This window comes from Thermobia domestica, chromosome 18 (assembly GCF_964235325.1).
Source record: "Thermobia domestica chromosome 18, izTheDome1.hap1.1, whole genome shotgun sequence".
NCBI classification, from domain to species: domain Eukaryota; kingdom Metazoa; phylum Arthropoda; class Insecta; order Zygentoma; family Lepismatidae; genus Thermobia; species Thermobia domestica.
Genome location: NC_137471.1, coordinates 13,677,495 through 13,699,827, shown reverse-complemented (window position 1 = coordinate 13,699,827; position 22,333 = coordinate 13,677,495). Strand labels below are relative to the sequence as shown.

Sequence of the window (22,333 nt, the reverse complement as noted above, 5' to 3'; positions counted from 1 at the left end):
AAGAAGGTCTGAGTCAGTGGTGTTAACTTGATGTCAATCACTTGTGTCGTCATGAGTCGCCAGTGTTCAATACTTTACGTTTTCGTGTGTAAATAAACCTGTAAATGTTCTCCCCTTTCTTCGTCAACTTTTCTTATAGCTCACTATAATAGTAGTAAAAATTTTCCATTGATTTGCTATGTCCGTCCGTCAATCAAAGTGTCCGTCAGTTGGTCGAAAGGTACCAGAGCAAAAACGGTAAAAGATGTCGAGATAGAGAAACGGCTTTTCCTACAGTATGTGGCGAAACAAACAGTTGTAAAATCATATCAAAACATTTAATTATTTATTTATTTGTTGTACAACATAATGAAACACAAGAAATGTCAAATGGATGTCAACTGACTGTTACTCAACACATATTGTAAATTTAAGAGGAATCGCACCTGTACATGATGTGTTCAGAATATTGACCATTACATCGCATGCATTATTCATAGCTGTCCTGTAGATCGATGAACATGTTAGTAAATATGGGTTTCTGGTACGACAAAACAAATGACAGAATCTTCCCTCTTAACTCTCTCATACCGATAGGCAGCTATCTGTTTGGCAAATGGCTTCCTTCAGCATATCCTATATGTTGGTATCTGGAGCCGTGAGGTCCCGGGAATTGGAAGAATATGGAAAATCCGTTCCATGGGAAATCAAGTAATGTCCAAACTTTCGTGGGCAGAAGAGCAAGTGACTCACTTGTCATGTGGGCACTAGCTTCGTCTTGCTGTATTCATTAACTTGCGCAAAGTCGAAAACTTGCGCAAATCATACAAGAATGCGTCAATAATCAATTGTCGATTGATGTAGCGATCAAGGGACACTCGGTTTTCAGCATTGAACCATAAGTTGCTGACGAAATCTTCATATCCCAAAACTCCAGAGCAATACAGTGGACAGGTGCGCTCATCTTCTCCAGCGAGATGCTACTCCACACCGTATGTTTTAAAGTGTTAGATGACAATAAACACCTTCTCCTTTGTTGTGAGTAACATTATCTTCCTGCCAACTGCACACTACGCTAGTCCACACACAACTAACCACACATGTGGTGCTCACAGTTCATACCACGTTGCACCTGAGTGCAATTCGTACGTGAATTTCTGTACTGTTTGTTTTGCCGCATACTATACAATCTATTCAGGGTCCCAAAAATAGATTCAAATTTCTCTATTAACATTTTATTCAGACTTGAACTTTCCAGTTTTAACTTTGATAGCCATAGAACTAAACCAGTGATAAATATCGGCAAGTGTTTTCTGAAATCGATTTACCGACTCAGGAAAACATATCATGTGCCTTCGTAACACTCTAACAAAACCGGAGCTGTTTAATCTTTACTTGTTTCCTGTTTCAATATTAATTTTAATAGAACAAAACGGTCAGAGCTATCAAGGAGTGTTTTTTTTTCTAATTCATTCAGCTCCCCAAGAATAGGTTCAATTCCCCTTCAATAACCCTCTATTGAAACCATAAGTAATACAGTCAACGGATTCCGGCCTCAGCGTTTGACGCCATAGAACGTACACTATAATGCATAACGATAAGCGGTTTTTAGAATTGATTCAACGTCTCGCGACAGGATACTATATTCACCCGTGTCATTCTACTAGAACTGGAAGTGGTTAAAACAGGCTTATTCACAGTTCCATTGCCAAGGGCCCCAAAGGGTTGACGTTCACCAAAAGGTGTAATATGAAGAACTCGTTAATCTCTATCTGGAGGTACTGTTATTTTGGCTCTAAAGCCTCAGGAAGTTGGTCGAAAAGGGCAGCAAAAGTAAAAGGGTCATTGATTATTTAGAGCAACTGAAAGGTTTTAGGAATGAAATCAATATAGGAATAAGATCAGTATGCAACGGCATTAAGCATATGTGGGAAACATCCATAGAGGATAGCGCTAAGCTGTAATATCGGTTAGGATCCAAGATTTGTTCAAAACTAGATATATCGAAAGAAAACAAAGTTAGACGAAAGAAACAGTATGTTTAATATAGAGCCTTGCATATGACATGCAATTTTTTTTAAGAAAATCTTATTATCAGGGTAAAACTAGTGAGTGATCATTCTTCACCATGTAAAAACTGCTGCCACATCATTTCAACAATCAAGACACACAGAATTTGTACGCTTGCTTGATTGATTGATGATAGCATTAACGTCCCTTTTCACTAGTGAGGCTCTATGAAACGTGCACCTACAGTGTAAAGTAGAATCCGAACCGAACCACCCTTTCAATATGCTCTCTCCCACCGGTTTTTACATGGTGAAGAATGCTCTCTCACTAGTTTCACTCTGTTCCTGATGTATCCTTGACACAATTTACATGTCATATACAATCTCTTGAAGACATACTTTTTCTTTTGTCTATCTTTGTTTTCTTTGGAAATATTTAGTTTTGAACAAATCTTCGTCCCTATACCGATATCACAGCTTAGCGCTATCATCTCTGGATGCTTCTCACATATGCTAAATGCATTGCATACTGATCTTATTCCTATATTGATTTCATCCCTAAAACCTCTTAGTTTCTCTAAATCACCAATTACCCCTTTATCTTTGTTGTCCTTTTTGAACAGCTTCCTGAAGATGTAGGGCCAAAATAACAGTACCTCCTGGTAGGGCTTAACGAGTACTTCCTATTACACTTATTGGTCAATGTCTACCTTCTGGGGCTCTTGGCAATGGAACTGTGAATAAACCCCTGTACAATTACTTCTGGCTTCAATATAGATCTCCATAAAGCAAAGACAGTAAGATGTAGATATAAGTAATTTTTGGAATCGATTAAGCATCCCTGAGAAGAATATTCGGACCCAATAGAAACGAGAATGGGGAATGGCGGAAGCTTCATAACGAGGAACTACATAGTTTATACGGTTTACCCAACATTGTTAGGGTCGTCAAGTCTAGGAGGCTTACGTGGGCAGGTCATGTAGCTAGAATGGAAGAAAGTAGAAACGCTTTCAAAGTCTTGACTGGTAGACCCATAGGAAAACGACCATTAGGAAGACCTAGGCTCAGATGGGAGGATAATATTAAGATGGATCTCGCAGAGATAGGAATACAAAGTAGAAACTGGATGCAATTAGCTAAGGATAGAAGTCAGTGGAGAGCTTTTGTGAACGCGGTACTGAACCTCCGAGTTCCATAGGCCATAGAGTTAATTAGTTAAGCATCCTAAGCAAAGTTACCATCTGAACCTACATTATTATACTAAAACCGAAAGTGATAAAATTACTGTACTAATGCTTTTGGTTTCAACACTCATTAACAAAACAATACCCTGAGATATATCGAGAAGAATTGATTCATCGTCTCAAGAACAGGATCCATCTCTTTTGATCTTCTATTGAATTCTGAAGTGATAGAAATCAACAGTTTTCCGTTTCGACGCTGATCACAGAGCCAAAACGATAAAACAGGGTGTTTCAAAACAACGCCGAAAACGTTTGGGAGGTGATTCCTGACACCAAGATAAGACAGAAATTATACACCAAGCTGGATGCACAAATGCTTTCTTTCGGAGTTATAGGCTGTCGAAAACATGAACAAATGAATTTTAATGGTTCATAGCTCCTAGGGACCTACCGTAGACGGGTCAAGACTTCACTTAGGAACTAGTGTGTGCCCTATCTAAATATCCACGTTTCAGAATCCTTGGCTACTTCCTCAACAATTTTTATACAGGTAGTTGGTGAATACTTCAAATTATATGTTCATAGCCAAACTCCCTCTATGAAAATTGTTGCGTGAGTACTGCAGGATTTTGAAATATGGATTTTTGGATAGGGGACATACTAGTTCCTAAGTGTTTCGTGACGGGGACATATAGCCTCGTTGCTGACGTTCCCATTAATCCCCCCTACTCATTCATTCATTAGTTCCTACGTGAAGACTTGACCCGACTATCGTAGGTCCCATAGTTTTGAAACTATAAACCTTTAAAATTAATTTTTTTTTCATGTTTTCAACAACCTATAACTCCGAAAGGAAGCATTTGTGCACCCAGGTTTGTCTATATTTTTTCTTATGTTGGTGTCAAGAATCACATCCCAAACTTTGTCGGTGATGTTTTGAAACATCCTGTATACACCATGTTTACCAAGTCCTACTACCGTTACAATGACCCATGGCGTGTAAACGATATGAGATAGGGACCTGCGACTTTTTTTTACATGTTCTGCATCTCTCAAAGTTTTATGTATGTATTATGTTATGTGTCTGGAACGTCTACACATATCTCAGTTTTCTTTCCTCTCTTTGCAGATTGTGACTTGAACGACAATGGCGACAGTACAAGAGAAGCCCCAATGTGTGTGGTGATATGCTGAGTGTGGGAAATCACCAGTAACTGTTCAGTAAAAATTCCGACTACAGTATGTAAAAGCATCCATAATTAGATGAAGCGCGAAATTTTTAGACAAGTAACGTAATGGTCATGCCAGGTAGTGGATGATCAGATGTAGAACAAGCAATGGTGGACAACATACAAGTTACATTTTAACACATCTCACATAAATCGGTTCGTCATGGGTCAGGGAATTGTATGTGCCAAAATCAACAATTCATAATGTCTTCCATGAGCAATTACATCTTCATGCGTACAAAGTGCAATTTACGGAAACTTTGGAACAAAATGTTCTTCACCGTGCTGCATTTGCTGCTTCCATGCTGGGATCAATCGAACAAGACAATCCGGCAGAGGGTGATGTTCTCTGATGAAGCGACGTTCTTTGTGTCGGGACATGTTACCGTCACAACGTTCGGGTATGGGGTTCTGAACATCCGCACGTCATTCCGCACTAGTCCAAAACTTTACGTGATGCTCTTCTGCATGATAGAGTAATCAGTCCATTTTTCTTTGGTTTGCTTAGTACGACATTATTCATGATTACTTCTCCCTCAGGTGTTGGGATTGCAGCCAAGCATAATATTCCAACACGATGGAGCACCTCCTCATTGGCCTCTAGATCTTAGGAATCTTTTGAATCGCCGTTTCTGTGGGAGAAGAATTGGCCATAGAGGACTAATCGCCTGGCACCTTTGGATTTTTTCCTTTGAGATACCTCAAGAATCGTGTCTAGGAAATCTCTGTTTCAGATCTTGCCGCACTACGTACACGAATTGCTGCAGTTCTCGAAAACGTTGATGCTGCTATGCTCAGTGTATAAGGATGGAGCTCGAATATCGTCTCGATATCCTATGGAAAACTAGAGAAGTACATGTAGAAATGCTGTGGTTGGCAATAAACCTGTGAGAAATGTAGAACTCGTTGCACAAAAACTGTATGTCTTTATCTCGTATAGATTACGAGCTATGTTTCACTGTAAGGGTTGAAGGACTTTGTGGACATCCTGTAACGTAACTTAACGTAAGAATATTTTGATTGAAATTGTTTTAATGAATTCTTGAATTATACCAAACTGTTAACGTTTTCTGACCTGAATATTGAGTGATAGAAGCAGGGATAGATATATACGTATAACAAAAGCATCCTGAGGATATCGAAAATCACATTCTCAAAAGATTAGGCAACCCAGGAATAGGCCAAACAAGATTTCCTGTTTTGCCTACATCTAAGACGAGACGAAGATAATGATATAAATTGTTACCAAGGCTGTAGGCGAAACAGGAATAGGCAAAACAAGCACGAACCTTTATTAGTATACCAACATAGTTCTATTGTCACCCAATTTTGGAATGCAAAACGTTGGAAAGCAGGTTATCATGTAGTTCTAGGTTGTTGTTGTTGTTTTTTTTTATTGTATGTATATATGTGTGTGTGCAGCGTTGTGGAGTTTGTGATACTCCGAAAGTATTCATGCTGGCCATTAATACAAATATTGTATCAATGCATTTTTCAAAAATATAAAAATTATAAATTAACATACAAGGAAGCATCCTAGCATGAGCTAAAGTCTTAACTAAAAGTTTCTGTTTTTAGAATTTTTAAACTACAAAAGTAACCAGCATGTTTTTTTTTTTTTTTTTTTAAATCTGTCTTCTAATTCTGGTACTCATTTCTAATGTAGTACAATACAACCAAACTTGAAGCAATGCACTGCGAAATATGAATATCCTCCAGGATATAAGATAAAGGAATTGGAAAAAAGAAATACAAGGAAATTTACCACTATTTGAGAATTATTATCTAAATACCTTAACATTAAAGATGTACGAGGGTCAACTGCAAAGTTTCTATCCCGCCAGGGGAGGCGATGTGGTAGTGAGCTGAAAAGCTTTATATGTACAATTCTAGACAGTCGCCTTGCACTTGAACCTACTTTGGCTAGTGTTGTGTAAATGTTTCTTGCTGGGTTGTGTAACCAGTCATTTGCTGAGAGCCTCGTCCGTGTGGAAATCCCTTCATACGAGGGTGATTCAGAAAGTAAAGCCTCCAAGGCGATACCTTTATTTCTGTTTGACAGATGACACCAACACAGGTATCAGTAGAAAGCTTGCAATGTCAGCTACAAATGGTGGCATCATTTTTAAACATACCCCCCCACACACACACACTCCATTACGGGCAACGCGAAATAAACGCTTTTCATGTCGTCAGCGAAGAATGGTGGTAGCTGCTGGTGACACCACCGTCGAACTGCTGCTTGCACCTCTGCACCATAACTGTAGCGTTGACCCAAAGGTGATACTTAAGTTTAAGGAAGAGTTAAAAGTCTCAGGGCGCAAGATCCGGACTATAAGCAGGATGAGGCAGAATGTCAACAACACTTTGCCAGCAGATGGGACAACTTCGAATTTTTAAGCGGAGGAGAGGATGTGTGGCGGTACTTCAACGATTGAGGGTTGTAATGGTGTATTCACGACTCGTAGTCGGCGATGAATGTCCCTGGGCGCACAACCTTCCGCGGTTAGACATTCAATGACAGCCCGCTGTTTCAACCAGATGGCACTACTTGATGCCAGGGATTGCTTCATTACTCTGGAACGAGAAGAGATTCTATAGTTTAAACATCAATGTATTAATGATAAACAGCTTAGAATGTTTGCAGTACTTTTGGCCAAGTAGTGGGCTTGGAGTCATTACTTCCTGAATTACCTTCAGTATATCTCCATGGTATGGAACAGAATATAATATGAAGGTGCTAAGTCAGATGAGTAGGAAGATGCTGAATCAATTCAAAGCTAAAGACATGCAGTCGAAGTAAAACTTGTCGAGTTGTTTGGCCAACAAGTTGTCATTACAGATTGTTCTACCTAATATTTCCAACCCTGAAGGGGTGGGGTCATTTCCGAACAAGGAATTGAAACCTGTTTTGGAACTTGCTCGACAAACCCTTTCTGGAAATATATAGCTTATCTCCAGATTCAGGTTCAACTTTGGAGTTATCCCTAGTTAGTTGAAAACTGAAACATTTAGTTTAATTTATAAAGGCTTGTGTGTTAATAACACCCATAATTTGGAATTTGTTTAGTTGGTCGTAATTGTGAAAGATCATGTAAAAACAAATTTAATCCAGAATGCACAAACAGAAACTTGATTTTTCTTCATATTATTATTATTATCGTCCGTGTGTGTGTGTGTAATTCCATTTCACGTTTCTAGCTTATATCTAATAGCAAAAATTGCTTTGACTTTCCCTATATAATAAGATGACTCGTCAAGTTACAGGGCGAAAAGATTGACTACGTCATACTTACTTCACAAGGTGATCTATGCGATATTTGTAAATTTTTGGATCTCCTTGAACTCTTCGAAAACTTCGGTAACAGCATTTGAAATCATCAGGGTTTACTATACCTATCATTTTTACAGCAGATTTATTAATCCAAAGAGCCGTTGCGTTAGATTCCACCAACGGAGGGAAAGGTGAACACTTCAATGGACGCTTATATTTTATATATTTAAGAATACTTTTATCAAGTGGATTAAAATCAGGAATCCGACATCTTTCTGTATCCACTAGATATCCACGAGGAGTTGGAATTACAAACTCTGGAACAGAAAAAAAAAGAATTAAAAGTATTATCATATTTTAGTGTAACAGAAACAAAAAAAAAATATTTACAATATACAATGGGCTACCATGTGTGTAATCCCAGGTACAGTCAAGAACATAAATAAATGGAGGTTTGAGCCATAAGAAATAATGGCTCCAACCTCCATTTATTTATGTTCGTGACTGTACAATCTCTTTAGGACAATGTTTAATTATAGGTCCAGGTTTCATATGGTCTATAAACTTCAACCAAACTAGGTTCATCAAGTATTGTATCCACAAAAATTTCTTACCGTATGTTTCCGAGACATCAAGTATAGTCTATTCCCGCGTATTGAAGTTACAGTTTATATTTGGAGCAAAAGTATGAGTGTGGGACATTTCTTAATGGCAGGAATAGTAAAGTTGTGTAAGTTCTGAGCTTAAAGTTAGTACTTTGTTAGTTGATTTACAATTGTTTGATAATTAAAAACTCTTGGCACTAAATATATATATTTTTCCTATGGTGCTTTCTTTTGATTGTGGAACACCCAGAATTTAGGTTTCTTTGCACAACACTCCGAATATAGGTGAATCTTGCTTTCGATCACACCAGAATTAGATAGCAAGACTATATAAATGTCTGTATTTTCATTTATGTTCTATAGTGTCTGAGGAAGGATACGTTAGATATCCAAAACCGTTACATATTATAGTTTAAAATATAGTGGGTTTGAAGCTTTGGTCAGTGTTTATTTTGTCGGAATTAGATGCTATAGTCTCAGCCAGTGGCGTATTTACGTTTTTGTTTCGGTGGGGGCTTTGCTAACTTTCGGGAGGGGCTTTGCCTGCAAATGTGAAAATTCTGCAAGATATGTCATACACTTTACTGTAGTAAGTAAGATTTCGGGGGAGGGGAGCTTAAGTCCGGAAGTCCCACCTTAAATACGCCACTGGCCTCCGCAATTTAGTTGCTTTAATGATAACTTTTGCATCTCTCTTTAAACCGATTTCAGCTCTTCCACAGCACTCTAAGAATAAGAGCACTCTGATGGAAGTCAATTGTCTGTTGTTTGCATACACTAGAATACTAAACACTAATTAATCATCAGCAAACTAATCTTCCAGCGACACGAGGATTTTTCTTGAGAGTAGACTATATAATTGAGTTGAGAAGCACTTAGAAATTTTTAATGCCCAAATTCATCAAATTTAGTGTAATAGTAAGTTGGTTTTTCAGCGTTGGAAATTCGTTAAAGGTCTTCAGAAACAGAAAGAAGACATATTTCCTATCATACATTTGTTGAATTGGCAAACCAATCTCTGCTCATCGTTTCGTGCCACAGCTATTGTTGATACTTTTTGCCTTTTTCCCATCAACCTTGCATTGCATTTCATAAAATTTTCAACTTAACTATTTTCTACAAGTACAACGACGATGAGTCCTCTAGTTTACGTTTGTGAGCAGTCGTTCTTTCACAAAAAGTGTTCCGGGGGATACACTTATTATTTCGGGGTGGCACTGCTGGTACTATCTATTTATTATTATATTATAGACGTATTATTATGATCTCCTTCGAGGAGCGCTCTTAGAGTTCTAGGGGGCAGTGCCCCCGGAAAATCATGTCTGGAAGAAACACTGTTTATGAGACGTCTAGGTTATTGGATTTAAGGTTAGTTTATAGCATAGGCGTCGTGACGACTAAAGAGGCTCACCCCAAAGTTCGTTCGTCCCTCTAGAATGTGGATATTTTTGTTCCGATATCTGACAATGAAATATATATGTCCAGACACATCCCCCCACCCAAGTTATTCTGAAATCGACGATGATGGTTTACTGCTGGGACAGGAAATAGTGTGTCTTGAGCCCTCCATACACAAACGAAACAGCACAACATTTATGTGCAGTGGATAAAACATGCACAAATTTGTTGTACAGTGAAACCTGTCTGTTGGCCACCATCGGTTACATCGAAAAGTGGCCAACTTACAGAAAATAAGTGTGATTTGTGTATTTTTAGACAAGGATTTCTAGAATTACTTGATTGTAAAATTTTAAGAAGCAATGGCACGACAGGTACTTATAAATAATGTATATAATCATAAAAATATAGGCCTACAGTACTAGAAAATATTACTGTAGTATGTTTAAGATATGTGCATACATTTCTCTTCCTGAAAACTAGTCTGGTACATAAGATTATTCTGATTGAAAACACAATAACACAAACAACCATGAAATAGAAGTGTATGTACGCAATTTATTGAAATTGATATTATAGCACACTGAGTAATTCAGATTGAAAACAAGAAAAGCTAAGTTATAAAATGAGAAATTCAAATACAATGTATATGACTTCTTTTCAGTTGTTACTGATTGGTGGTTCATTCTAGACGTATTTATTTTATTCTTTTTGGCAGATATGCACATTCTAATTTTGTAGTTAACTACCTCTTGTTAATGAGCTACAAGTGTTTCCCTCGGAGCAAAAGATGGTTTGAGAAAATCTTGAGGGAATTGATATCTCAAACACTCCGCTATCTTTTGACAAGCCGACAGGTGCCAATTGTTGACAATTGAGATGGTTAGTAACCTTGAGAATTTTCCGGAATTACTAAAGCTCCCCACTGATGAGAGGAGCTGATATAGCTAATGGTTTTACCAAAACAGACAGGGTAAACCAGTACGTACAACCATTTCCTGAATTCCTGTACGCGCCTTTTCTTATTCACATCTTCCTTCACCACCCCTTTATCAGCCCCTTCATCACCCCTTCACCACCCTTGCACCATCTGACTTTCACCTAGTAATGAGACTGTGTTGCTGCCAACGAGGAATAAATATGCCAACGTGTTTCCTCTCGACATTTCTCCCATTGTGCGCTTGTTTCAATGGAGGCACAACCAACCCCTGGTTCCGTGTCAAATTTTGCAGATGACCCCCGTTGGAGATATTCACGATACGCCACTGGTGTCGCTACTATTTTTATTGCATTCTACACATACGATTTGGTAGTACAATTGTTTGTTTGACGGTTCTATGTGCATTATTAGCTGAGATAAAGAAATGCTACGGGTAGTCAGATACAAGTCTACAACAACAACGCCTCTAGCGGCTAAATGGAAAGGATATGGCAAAGTTTGTCCTCTAAAAGTTGCCTTACATTTAATGCCCTTTCGGACGATTCCAAGAGTTATACGACTTTCCATTGAAAATTTTGAAGTTGCCCCCCGTTGGAGGTATTCACGAGAAGCCACTGGTCTCGCTACTATTTTTATTGCATTGTACACATACGATTTGGTAATGCAATTTTTTTGTTTGAAGGCTCTACGTGCAGTATTAGCTGCGATATAGGCCTGGTACGTTCTTATTGAATCACCCGGTATATATTTATTTGTTTCGTACGGAAGGTACGTATAGACGGAACACTTATACGGAAAATATTATAAAACATGTGTTTTCAGTTACACGTTTAATTCATGGTGTTACATATAGTCGTACGTTAAGACCAAAAACTACAGGATTTACGTATATAACCTACATTTTTACGTACGCCATATACGTTTTCTTTCTCTGTGGACCCTTATGGTTAATACTAGGGATGGCCAGAACCGGTTTCTGGTAGAAGCGGTTTTCGGGTCTTAACGGATCCGGTTCTTGAAGATCCGTTTCCGGAACCGGTTCTTCGGATCCAGGTCTGGAACCGGTACTTCGGATCGAGGTGTGGAACCGGTTTTTCGAATCCAGGTCTAGAACCGGTTCTTCGGATCCAGGTGGGGAACCGGTTCTGCGGATCCAGGTCTAGAACCGGTTCTTCGGATCCAGGTCTGGAACCGGTTCTTCGGATCCAGGTCTGAAACCGGTTCTGAAAACCGGATCTCCAAGAACCGGTTCTTCGCGGAACCGGTTCCGCTGGAACCGAAACTTTGTGACCATCCCTACGCTAAACCGCTAGCAGGCTGTGAACAGTGTGCTAGATGAAATAGTGGAAGCGGCAGCAGGCGCCCAGGCGGCGGCCGCTTCTCATTTGGCTAAATAAAGTGGGTAACTTACAAACTCATTGGCTAAACGGGCAAACTCATTTGGCTAAACACCCACTGGTGGACCAAAATTTTTTTCTGGGGCACAAGCGGGTCTGGGCGGGGAAGGCACAAGCGTATGGTCCTCTTTGCATTTTTTTGAAGGTGAACTTTGTACCTCCTTTACGGGTCTTTGGGGGCTTTCGGATCCAGGTCTGGAACCGGTTCCTAAGATCCGAGTCTGGAACCGGGTTTTCAGATCCAGATCTGGAACCGGTTCCTAAGGTCCGTTTCTGGAACCGGGTTTTCGAATCCAGGTCGGGAACCGGTTCTTAAAATCCGGTTCTGGAACCGGGTTTTCGGATCCAGGTCTGGAACCGGTTCCTAAGATCCGGTTTTGGAACCGGGTTTTCGGATCCAGGTCCGGAACCGGTTCTGAAAACCGGATCTCCGAGAACCGGTTCCTCGCGGAAGCGGTTCTGCCGGAACCGGAACTTTGTGGCCATCCCTAGTTAATACCACCGCCTGACTACAAGTACTACAGCTTGAGAACCACTAACCTTAAAAATATACTACCGTACTTACCATTTTTAGGTACTTTACTAGTCTTAGGTACGCTGTTGGGTGCAGTATCATTCTGACGAGCACTTAATTTTCCTTCGATGTTTGGAAGCCCATTGGCTTGTAGTTTGTTGACAATATAAAAAGTAGACAGTAAAACAAGAAATGGCATCAAACAAATTAATTTTTTGATGTTACGAGGTGTCATTTTCACCAAAATAAACCGGCTTTTTCTCTTCATTTACTTGTGACTTAATCTGCAAAAAGAAGGGAGAGCATATTAGTTAATACACAATCTTTCAAATGTAAGAGATCGATAGATAGATAGATAGATAGATAGATGGATAGATAGATAGATAGATAGATAGATAGATAGATAGATAGATAGATAGATAGATAGATAGATAGATAGATAGATAGATAGATAGATAGATAGATAGATAGATAGATAGATAGATAGAAAAGATATATGCACTAACTTTCGAGTATAAAATACCTAAAATTCCCATCCGAATTATAAAATAATAATTTTAGAAATAATCCAAACATAAATGCATCAAAAGATTGTGATCTTGCCCAATAATTAGTTTTTGGATCAGAGGCCACAAAATTTTTGAACGACCCCTAAATCGAGCTTTCGTATTTCCTAGGGAATAAGCACATTATACTGAATTAAGTAATAGTTTAGGTTTGGATACACTGTATGTAGTTCTCCAGATATAAGACGTACAAGATTTTTTTTTATTGAAATATATTACATCTTCGATCAGGGTCCGCAAAATGTTTGAATGGCCCCTAAATCGAATTTTCGTATTTTTTTACAGAATAAGTACCTACATCATACTGACTTGTTAAGTGTTACTTTGGGTGGGGCTACACTGTATGTAGTCCTCCAGATATAAGAATATTTTTGATTCAAACATATTGGGTCTTTTAATCCAAAAAGAAACTTACTGTTCTTCCATTTTGTGTGTCACGCAAGATCCTAACAGTAACGAGTCACGTTAATAGTTGTCGCTACCTACGATGCCAACTACCTGGTGCCAATAGATGTCCCTAAGGTGTAAGCAATTTGCAAATTTTGACAATTTAGTTCGCACTTAAAAATTGTTTGAATTCAATTATTTCAAAATAGCCCATGGCTAGTTACCATATTTAAATTTAAGCATTATTATTTGTGTTACCGCATGCTGTTCAGTGGGCTAATTAAGAAGAAAAGGTAAATGTATCCAGTTAGAACTTTCTATTAAGCCCAATTTTAACTTATAGGTCGAAAGCTATGGCGGAACATCTACTCATCTATATAAATAAGAGTGAAAGTGACTATGTTTGCGAGCTAATAACTCTTGAACTACCCGACTGATCTCGATCGTAGATTAGATTCGGGTCTGGGATGGTTTTTGTCATCTCACTTTCCAACCTGGGGGAGGGTGATATATATATAAAAATCGAAACTGACCGATATTAGTCTCGAATCCTTAGCTTTCGGGGTCGCTGGGATGAACAGTGACCTTCCGATGTCGTTTAGATCAAAATTCAGCTCCGGAACTTGGGGGAGGTAGAGATATGTAAAAATGATCAAAAATGACCGATATTAGTGTTGAATCTATACTTTTCAGGGTCGCTGAGACAAATAGTGCCACTTCCGATGCCGTTTAAATACAAATCCAGTCCTTTATGTCCAAAATGAAACGTATTATCCCTGTGCAAGCAACGGGTATTGTGCTAGTATTAACTTAAATCAGGGGTGCCCACAAGGGGGGGCTATGACGCAAACTGCGTCATTGAAATATTTGGGGCGTTTTAAAATCTATATAAATATGTTTGAGAGGGTGTAAAAATTAATCGAAAAGATTTTTTTTTCATGGAAGAACACCTACGGATAGGCAATTGAGGAGGGGTGCGTCATGGGCATGAGGGGGGGGGGGGCACCACTGCTTAAATACAAAGTCTATGATACTTGCCAAAAACAGCATCTACAACATAGGTCATATCAGTACTGAAGAACCTATCTTCCTTCTTTTTCACTGAGCTATGTGAAATCCCACTTTCATTTACCGTACAAGTTTATTTTAGGTGATTCACTATTAACGCAAAAGGTAAAATTCTAATTTTGCAGCAATTAATCATTCTAGCTCTTGGTTGAGATTTCTCGTAATTATAAGGTTGATCTTCACGACTTGGCGCCGGAAGCCAAGTCCGATTGCCGATTGGAGCTCATAGCTGTAGGTTGAGGTCTCATATAACCTCAATCCTGGAAAGAATGCTAAATTCCAATCCAACCAACAAACTAAATCTAGCCTGTTGTCAGGTTTTCTTACTTGACCATGTTAAGTCAAGGTACTGTAAAATGGGAGATGTTGTAAGTAGCGTCACCACATCGTCCCGTCTCATCTTGAGTATTTTTGGAAGGTTTCTTAGCACGGAGACCGATGAAGTGCAAGGATGTTATGAAATAGAGGATCTGCCTATACAACAAAATCGTGAAATCATACGTCACAACTTCGCCACCCCCTACTACGCCCACTGCGCTCAATAAGATGGCAATGTTTTGAGCCAATATTCATGACGGAAACGAAAGTAGCCAATCAACGAGAGTAGACGTGTCGATATTCGGTTGTTATTTGGATTCATTGAGTTAATAGGATGAAGATACATATAGGCAGGTCCTCTATTTTATAACATCCTTGGTGAAGTGGCTATATAATTTCTAAACAAACTGAGAGCTTCCTGCTTTACGTTGGTAATCACCCGTACCCGGCAGAGGGAACTCATGGAAGACAGTACAAAGAAAGAGTGCACCAAGACTTTGATTACGTGATACGGTGTTTGATACATGAGTGAAGAAGTGCGACCGGTGGATGGATTTACGTTAAGTATCCAACCTTTCCTTCTTTTACGTGTACAATTTGAATCCGTGCCATATGTAAGTAAATTTGCAAAATACATAAAACATTTAAAATTTTGATTATAATTTCACATAATCGAAATAAATGCACCCTCTCATTTAGTTGAGCGCAAATTCGACGGTGACAAGGAAATAACTGACTTTTTTTTTTATCACACCAATTCCTCTTCAGAAGCAAAATTACGACTGGACTGACATTAAAACCTAGGTCTCCGGCTTACCATGTAGATGCATTTATGAGACACTGACATTCTATTGCTGTTGAAGTCAATACTTATTTACTCAGAACACGTTACATTAATCAATTTTATGTAAGAATAATAGAATAAAATAAAACAGAGTGGAATAGAACCACGTCTAGAACAGTTTAGTAAATTATTACGACATAATTAATACACTTGTCGGGTCAACTATTAATTAACAACCGAAGAGTAATATGAGGTATTACAAAATATAAAGCTATTGATAATAACTTGCGTACGTCTGTAAAACATCATTTGCAAAACCAAACGCGCATAAGAGATTTTAGTGTCACTTGTAGCAAATATAGTTTAAAATGGAATTAAGTTAATATTTTCTTCACTCTTGCCTGGGTTTTAGGTAAGTGGCTTACAACAAATTTCTGAATAATGCACAACTTTTGTATTATTTTGTGTTCAAATGCATTTAACCAGCCCCAGGTATCTCATACTCTACGAGAAAACTCTTTTCTAAAACTGATTTAATTTTTATATTATAGCAACCAGCTTAATTCAAAAACATGGAGACTATTCTGTAAAGGTTAAGTCTAAGGATTACACTCTAAGTAATTGTTGAAAAATTACAATTCTTTTGTTAATTATCTACTTTCACTTATGCAATATGTTCGCAATGGCCGAACAAAAATACAACACTTGATACAGGTAATGTTGAGGGGGACCGCTAGACATAATTCTATAAATATTAAAATTATTTTAGCAATTATCTCCATATTGTGTTACAAAATATCTGCATTGGACTACATAATAATATCCTACTTTGAATGTGTGAAATCCAGGGTGGTCACAAGAAATATAGGGTGGCGCGTGTTCTATCTACCAATTTCAAATAATGGTTCGCGTGGTCGGTTGAACGACCAAAGTGGTTCGGATTCCACTATAATCACTAGGTCCACGTCTCCTTTAGCCTAGCAGGCATTACCGTGGGACGTTAAACTAAAATCAAACCAAACAAATTTCAAATTATTCAGAAATATGTTAAATCAACACAGACCTTACTACACGTTGAAAATAACGTTCTCCAAATGTCCCACGTTTGCCTGATTCACTGCTAAAAGCGACGCCGGAAGGTTTCCATAACGTATTCTGTGGAATGGCTTTTATTTAATGGCGAATGGCATCTTAAGTTTGTCAATTGTCTGCAAACGATTGGGAAAGATCCTTTCCTTTAAACTCAGAGAAGTAATCAGGAATTGTTAAATCTGGGAAACGGAATAACCACATCACATAGTCATAGCAGGATATCACATGGTTTTGAAGTATTTGTCAAATTACAGAAAAACTCCTGTGTGTGCTATTGCACCAAGCTGCTTAAACGCAATGGTATTCACCAACCATTCCGGAATGAGAGAACTCGAGAATATTTTGCAGTAGCGTTCGTCATTCACAGTCGCTACACGTCCAGCGTCATACTCAAAAGAAAAAGTGAGGACCAATAATATCACACATGCCAACTGCACACCATACCACAACTTTTGGACTGGCCTGGAGTTTTTCATGTAAACGTCGTGGATTTTCCTCAAACCAACACAGGTATTTTTCTTATTAATCTGGTCATAAAATTTTGCTCCGCTGGACATCAGCAATTCTGGAGAAACAATGGTTCTCGGTTAATCATTACAAGAATGCCAGCGCAGTTGGCAAGTCTATTTGGTCAATTAATATCTCCCAAGTTTTGGAGCACCTTAGTTTATACGGATGAAACTTCAAATCATCCCGTAAGCAGACCAATAAATGTCGTGATAGTTATGATGTTTGTGCACGTCACAGTGCTGAACGTCTGGGACTGCATACAAGTGATATACGCACTCGTTCCAAATTCTCACACGTTCGTAAAATTCTTCCATAGCGTTTTCTCGGCTACAGCCACATGGCGATCATCACTGTACCCCCTGATCCTCCAAGACCTAGTTCACATAAAGCCTTCCACCGCCGCAATTCGGGTCAGCACAGACCACCGCTCCATGGCATACTAATTGCCTGATTCCCTCCTATTCAGCGATGTACACATGCACAGTATTCGTACGCGCATTTGGTCAGATTTGCTAACTGCAATTGGTAGGTACAAGATATGCCACCCTGTAGCTTTTGAAAAATAATATTTTTCATAAATAATATTTTTATGCTTCAGTAAGCAACATGACAATACATCTCACTTTGTACTACTGAAGTTAAGGGGCATTAATATTGGTACACACGTAAAATAGAAAATTGTAACATTCACGTATCATCTTGTGCTAGGTGGTCATTGCAGACAAACTTTGCATCTATTGCGATTAAGGACACTACGATGCTGGAAGATACCGCCTGGTGGAGGAGCGTCCTTAGAAGAGCTCGCTTTTGTGAAGACTGGTGTTCGCACAAAGCAAGACTAGTGCGAAAAACTTGTGATCACTAAGGTAGCTTTGCGTTACAATTGCACAATAACGCAATATACCCGCTTATTTACAGTTGTTATATTTACAGCCGACTTATATGTTCTTCGACTACATAAATAGTTCATTGTACTTCATAATAATACTAATGACCACGTATTCTTAACCTGCACAAAGACTGTATTTATCAAATGTTACGATTACGATATTCTGAAATGTCAAAGACCATCACACTTCCACACGGCTATCCCGTTACATAAAGATTAACTTTCGACACATGAATGATAATTTTTAGCTTTCTAGCGATACTTTCAAGTTTGATTTTGAAACATTATGGAAAAAAAATATGATATACATGAAAATTAATTAAACAAGAGTACCGACCGAGCGTCATGTTTTTGCCCATCCATATTTTTCAGTAAATATTATCTTTCTTGACAATTCTCTCTTTGAATATAAACAACCAAATATACGAGGTATGTTCAAAAAGTATAGAACCTTTTGTTAGCAAAAATACTTTTATTGATGTGGAAATCCAAAAATACTAATGCCGTTCATAGTAGTCTCCTTGGTGGTGCACACATTTCTCCCAGCGCTCCCGTCATTGTTTAAAACACTTCTGGAACGCAGTTTTTGGAACGGAGAGCAACCATGCTGTCGCATTCCGCATAATGTTTTCTCTTGACTCAAATGGGGCCCCTTTTCGTGGTATTATCAGCTTGGGAAATAACCAAAAGTCACACGGAGCCATGTCGAGTGAGTAGGGAGAAATGTTGTGTTTCGCGATGAAAGGTTGAATAAAAATTTCGCGGACACCCTCCTCATGCCGAAATTCTTGTTAAAAAAATTGAATATACCGATCTGATTGAATGGTTTCCCCTTGGGTATCGCCAAGCTTTTGACAAAATTTAATGAAGTTGCTAAATTTTTTCTGTCATTTTACAAAAAAAAAAAACTGAAATCCGATGACTCAGTACATATCTTTACTCTTTGGCCGACTCCCAGTGACTGACGGTTTCTGGAGGCGGAAAGAATTCACGACTGAGCATGAGTGTCCCCTCAACATCTACACTGAAGAAAGTTTCCCTCACGCGTTAAAAATAAAGTTCAATACTTTTTGAATACACCTCGTATGTTTACATATGGAATGTCTGAAATTGAACTGATAATACACTTAAGCTTAGAAATTGCGGGCAAGTGAGGCAATTTCAGAAAATTAATACAGACTAAAATTTTTACTCTTAAAATGCAGATACGTTCGCATAAATGATAACATATGGTAACCCTACCTAATGTTACGCTTGCTTTCCCTCGTTACGATTTTGAGCACCCTTTAGTTTAGGAATCCGGATCAATATATTCCCTAACAGCACAAGATGTGCTAGGCAAGTGCCATTTAGGTGTCCCAACTACTTTTCAGGTACTCGACACTTGGCACATATGATATTCATGTGTTAAGTATGTACTTCAGCTACCTACTGTTTACGTACTTGTTACACCTAATTGATATGTAACTATGTACCACAAATATAGCATATATATACCCGGCTCAGTTTCGCACTCGAACAGTCATTTGTTTTTATGTTGTCACGTGGGACATATCTGTCATGTTCTAGTTACGTCCTTGAGGTACATACTGTTTCAGATACCCTAACAGCACAAGATGTGCTAGGCATGCGTCGTTTAGGTAATATTTTCCATAAGTAGAAGCTTTGCTTTGTATATACTTAAACACAAACAAACTATTTGCTGAGCAAAACAATATATTCACATTTAAAAACTACATACGTGTTACAGTTTCGCCAACTAACATTTTGGCTTCATCAGACACTATGAGATACATAAGAAACGTGCAGTCTTATATACTCACAAGAGCTGAGACATCTTGCTTCAGCTAAGGTAGGTGGTAGTAATAGGTGATTTGACGTTGTCGGATGATGAGAAGAAAGTGTTAAGTTTAGGCTATAAGTTTAAAGTGAAAGAACAAAGAGTGGACGCAGAAGAGGTTATATACTCGGTAGAGCAAGCCATAGTTCAAGTTCAGGACAAGGAGATAAGGGATAAGATAAGGAGAAAGACTAAGGTGATTGTGAAAAGGAGCATAAAGAAGTGAAAGGGGAACCTTTCAAAACACGAGTACAGTGTGTTGAAGGATATAAAGAATCGAAAAGACATATGTGTGCAACAAGCGGACAAAGGTGGTGCCATTGTGGTGATGGAAAAACAATGGTACAAAGAAAAATTGAATGATATCTGTGATGATACTTACGAGGTGATAGGTGAAAGATCTGTGTGTGATGGAAATTAAAGAAAAAGTTTTAGTATCACTAACAAAAGCAAGTTTTGAAAGAGGTCTTAATAAAGAAGGTAGGATACCGGTAATGAAAGGTTTTCCAAAAGTTCATAAGGAGGAGGTAAAACTGAGACCAGTATTAGATTGCCGAGGAAATATATTTGAACCATTGGAGGAAGAAGTTAAAGAAGGTTGTGGAAATGTTAAGGAGGCAACAAGACAGTAGCAGTGTGAAAAACTCGGTTGAGTTAAGAAGAAGGCTGGAGGAAGTAGGACAGAGCAAAGCTAAAACAATCATATTCAGTGTTGATGTGAAGGCTATGTTTCCAAGTCTAAGAAAAAACAGCATTGTTAAAGCCATCACTGAATTGATTAAGGATAGGAAGATCAATGGTTGGAGTGGAGAAAGACTGAAGGAGGCCCTGAAGACTATATGGAATAACAGTTATTGTTTTATAGGTGATAAGTTAGTGAAAATCAAGGAAGGACTAAGCATAGGTTCCAGGTTGAGTCCAGTGCTAGCAGAAATTACTATGAACGACTGGGAGAAGAAAGTAAGGATGAAAGGAAGTGACAGATTAGTGTTTTTTGCTAGATACGTTGACGATTGCTTGGGCATTTGGAAAAGAACTGTAAGGCAATTGTAAAAATTCGTAAAAGAAATTGAGGATACAGAGGAAGGTATACAACTGGAGCTAGAGGTAGAAAAGGAAGAGGCTATAGTTTTCCTGGATATGAGAATAAGGAGGAAACAAGGAGTGATATACACAGAATTGTATCAAAAAAGTTGCGCGTCGGGAAACTATTGCCGCGCCAGAAGTGATGTAGATTACTCGACCAAGAGGAATTTCATCATTAACATGGAGAATAGAATTAAGCAAATAACCAGTGAAAGAGACAAGGCGGAACAGAGTATACAGTCATTCCATAAGCAGCTGGAGAATAATGGATACGATAGAAAGAGGCTAAAATACAGAAGGAGATGGGAGAAGAAAAAACGAAGAAAAAGAAGAAAGAAGCCGAGAAGGAGAGCAAAGTGAAGGAGGAATAGAAGAAAGAAGAAAAATGTGGTGGGGGATAGAAAGTTTGGGAGAAGAAACAGAAATCATTAAAAGAATGCTTAAGAAGATGGGGGGCATCTCAACTTACAGAAAAGGGAGCAAGAGGCTTCTGGAAGTAATAAGGGGAAAAAGAAGGAAGAAGATAGAAGAAGAACAAGGGTTAATGATGGAGAAAAAAGGAGTGATTTATAAAATTCAGTGCGGCGAGTGTGATATGTGTTATATTGGGGAAACTGGAAAGAGACTAAGAGAGCGTATAAGACAACATAAGGATGACGTTAGGCTAGAAAGGAACAAAACTGCCGTCTACAAACACGTAAGGGACACGGGACATTCAGTTAATTGGAATGAAGTAAAAATTCTAGGCCAGGAAGAAAGAAGCATAGTTAGGAAATGGAAGGAGGCACGGTTTATAGAAATAGAGGATAATAAAGCTATGAACTGGAACTCAAGACTGATCATTGACCAACAGTGGAATAGGTTGTTAAAAAAGCGTAAAGTATAAGATTTGAATACACATATCTATTATGGATGTTGTATATATATTGATTGTCTCACACGTGTTTATGTATTTATTAGTCCATATTAGTTATCTCTATATACGTGTGTGTATATATGTATATATGTAATGGTATATTTATATATAGATATATGTGTGGTTGTATAGTATATGTGTATATGCTGTATGTGTGTGTCGTCTATTTAAGCGTATGCGTTATTGTATGTTTATCTTTTTATTTATATATTTATTTATTTATGTGTATTTATATATATTTATATAATTATTTAATTATTTATGTCAATTATTTGTTAGTTTAGATTAGTTGTGCTAAGATCGTCCTATTTATGAGTGTGAGTAATTTACAACAGATAGGAAGCCTCG

At 38.2% G+C, this 22,333-nt stretch overlaps 1 protein-coding gene across 2 annotated transcripts in view; it reads right to left on the bottom strand.

Annotated features, from left to right (window-relative positions):
- LOC145674829 (uncharacterized) overlaps positions 1–22,333 on the bottom strand; it is a 34,665-nt gene that overhangs the window by 3,951 nt on the left and 8,381 nt on the right. For both annotated transcript variants that reach the window (XM_081745052.1, XM_081745053.1), the window contains exons 2-3: positions 12,581–12,813; positions 7,698–7,992 (exon numbers count right to left, since the gene is read on the bottom strand). In XM_081745052.1, the coding sequence (XP_081601178.1) occupies positions 7,698–7,992; positions 12,581–12,797 (512 nt within the window). In that variant the 5' untranslated portion in view covers positions 12,798–12,813. The remainder of the gene's footprint in view (positions 1–7,697; positions 7,993–12,580; positions 12,814–22,333) is intronic.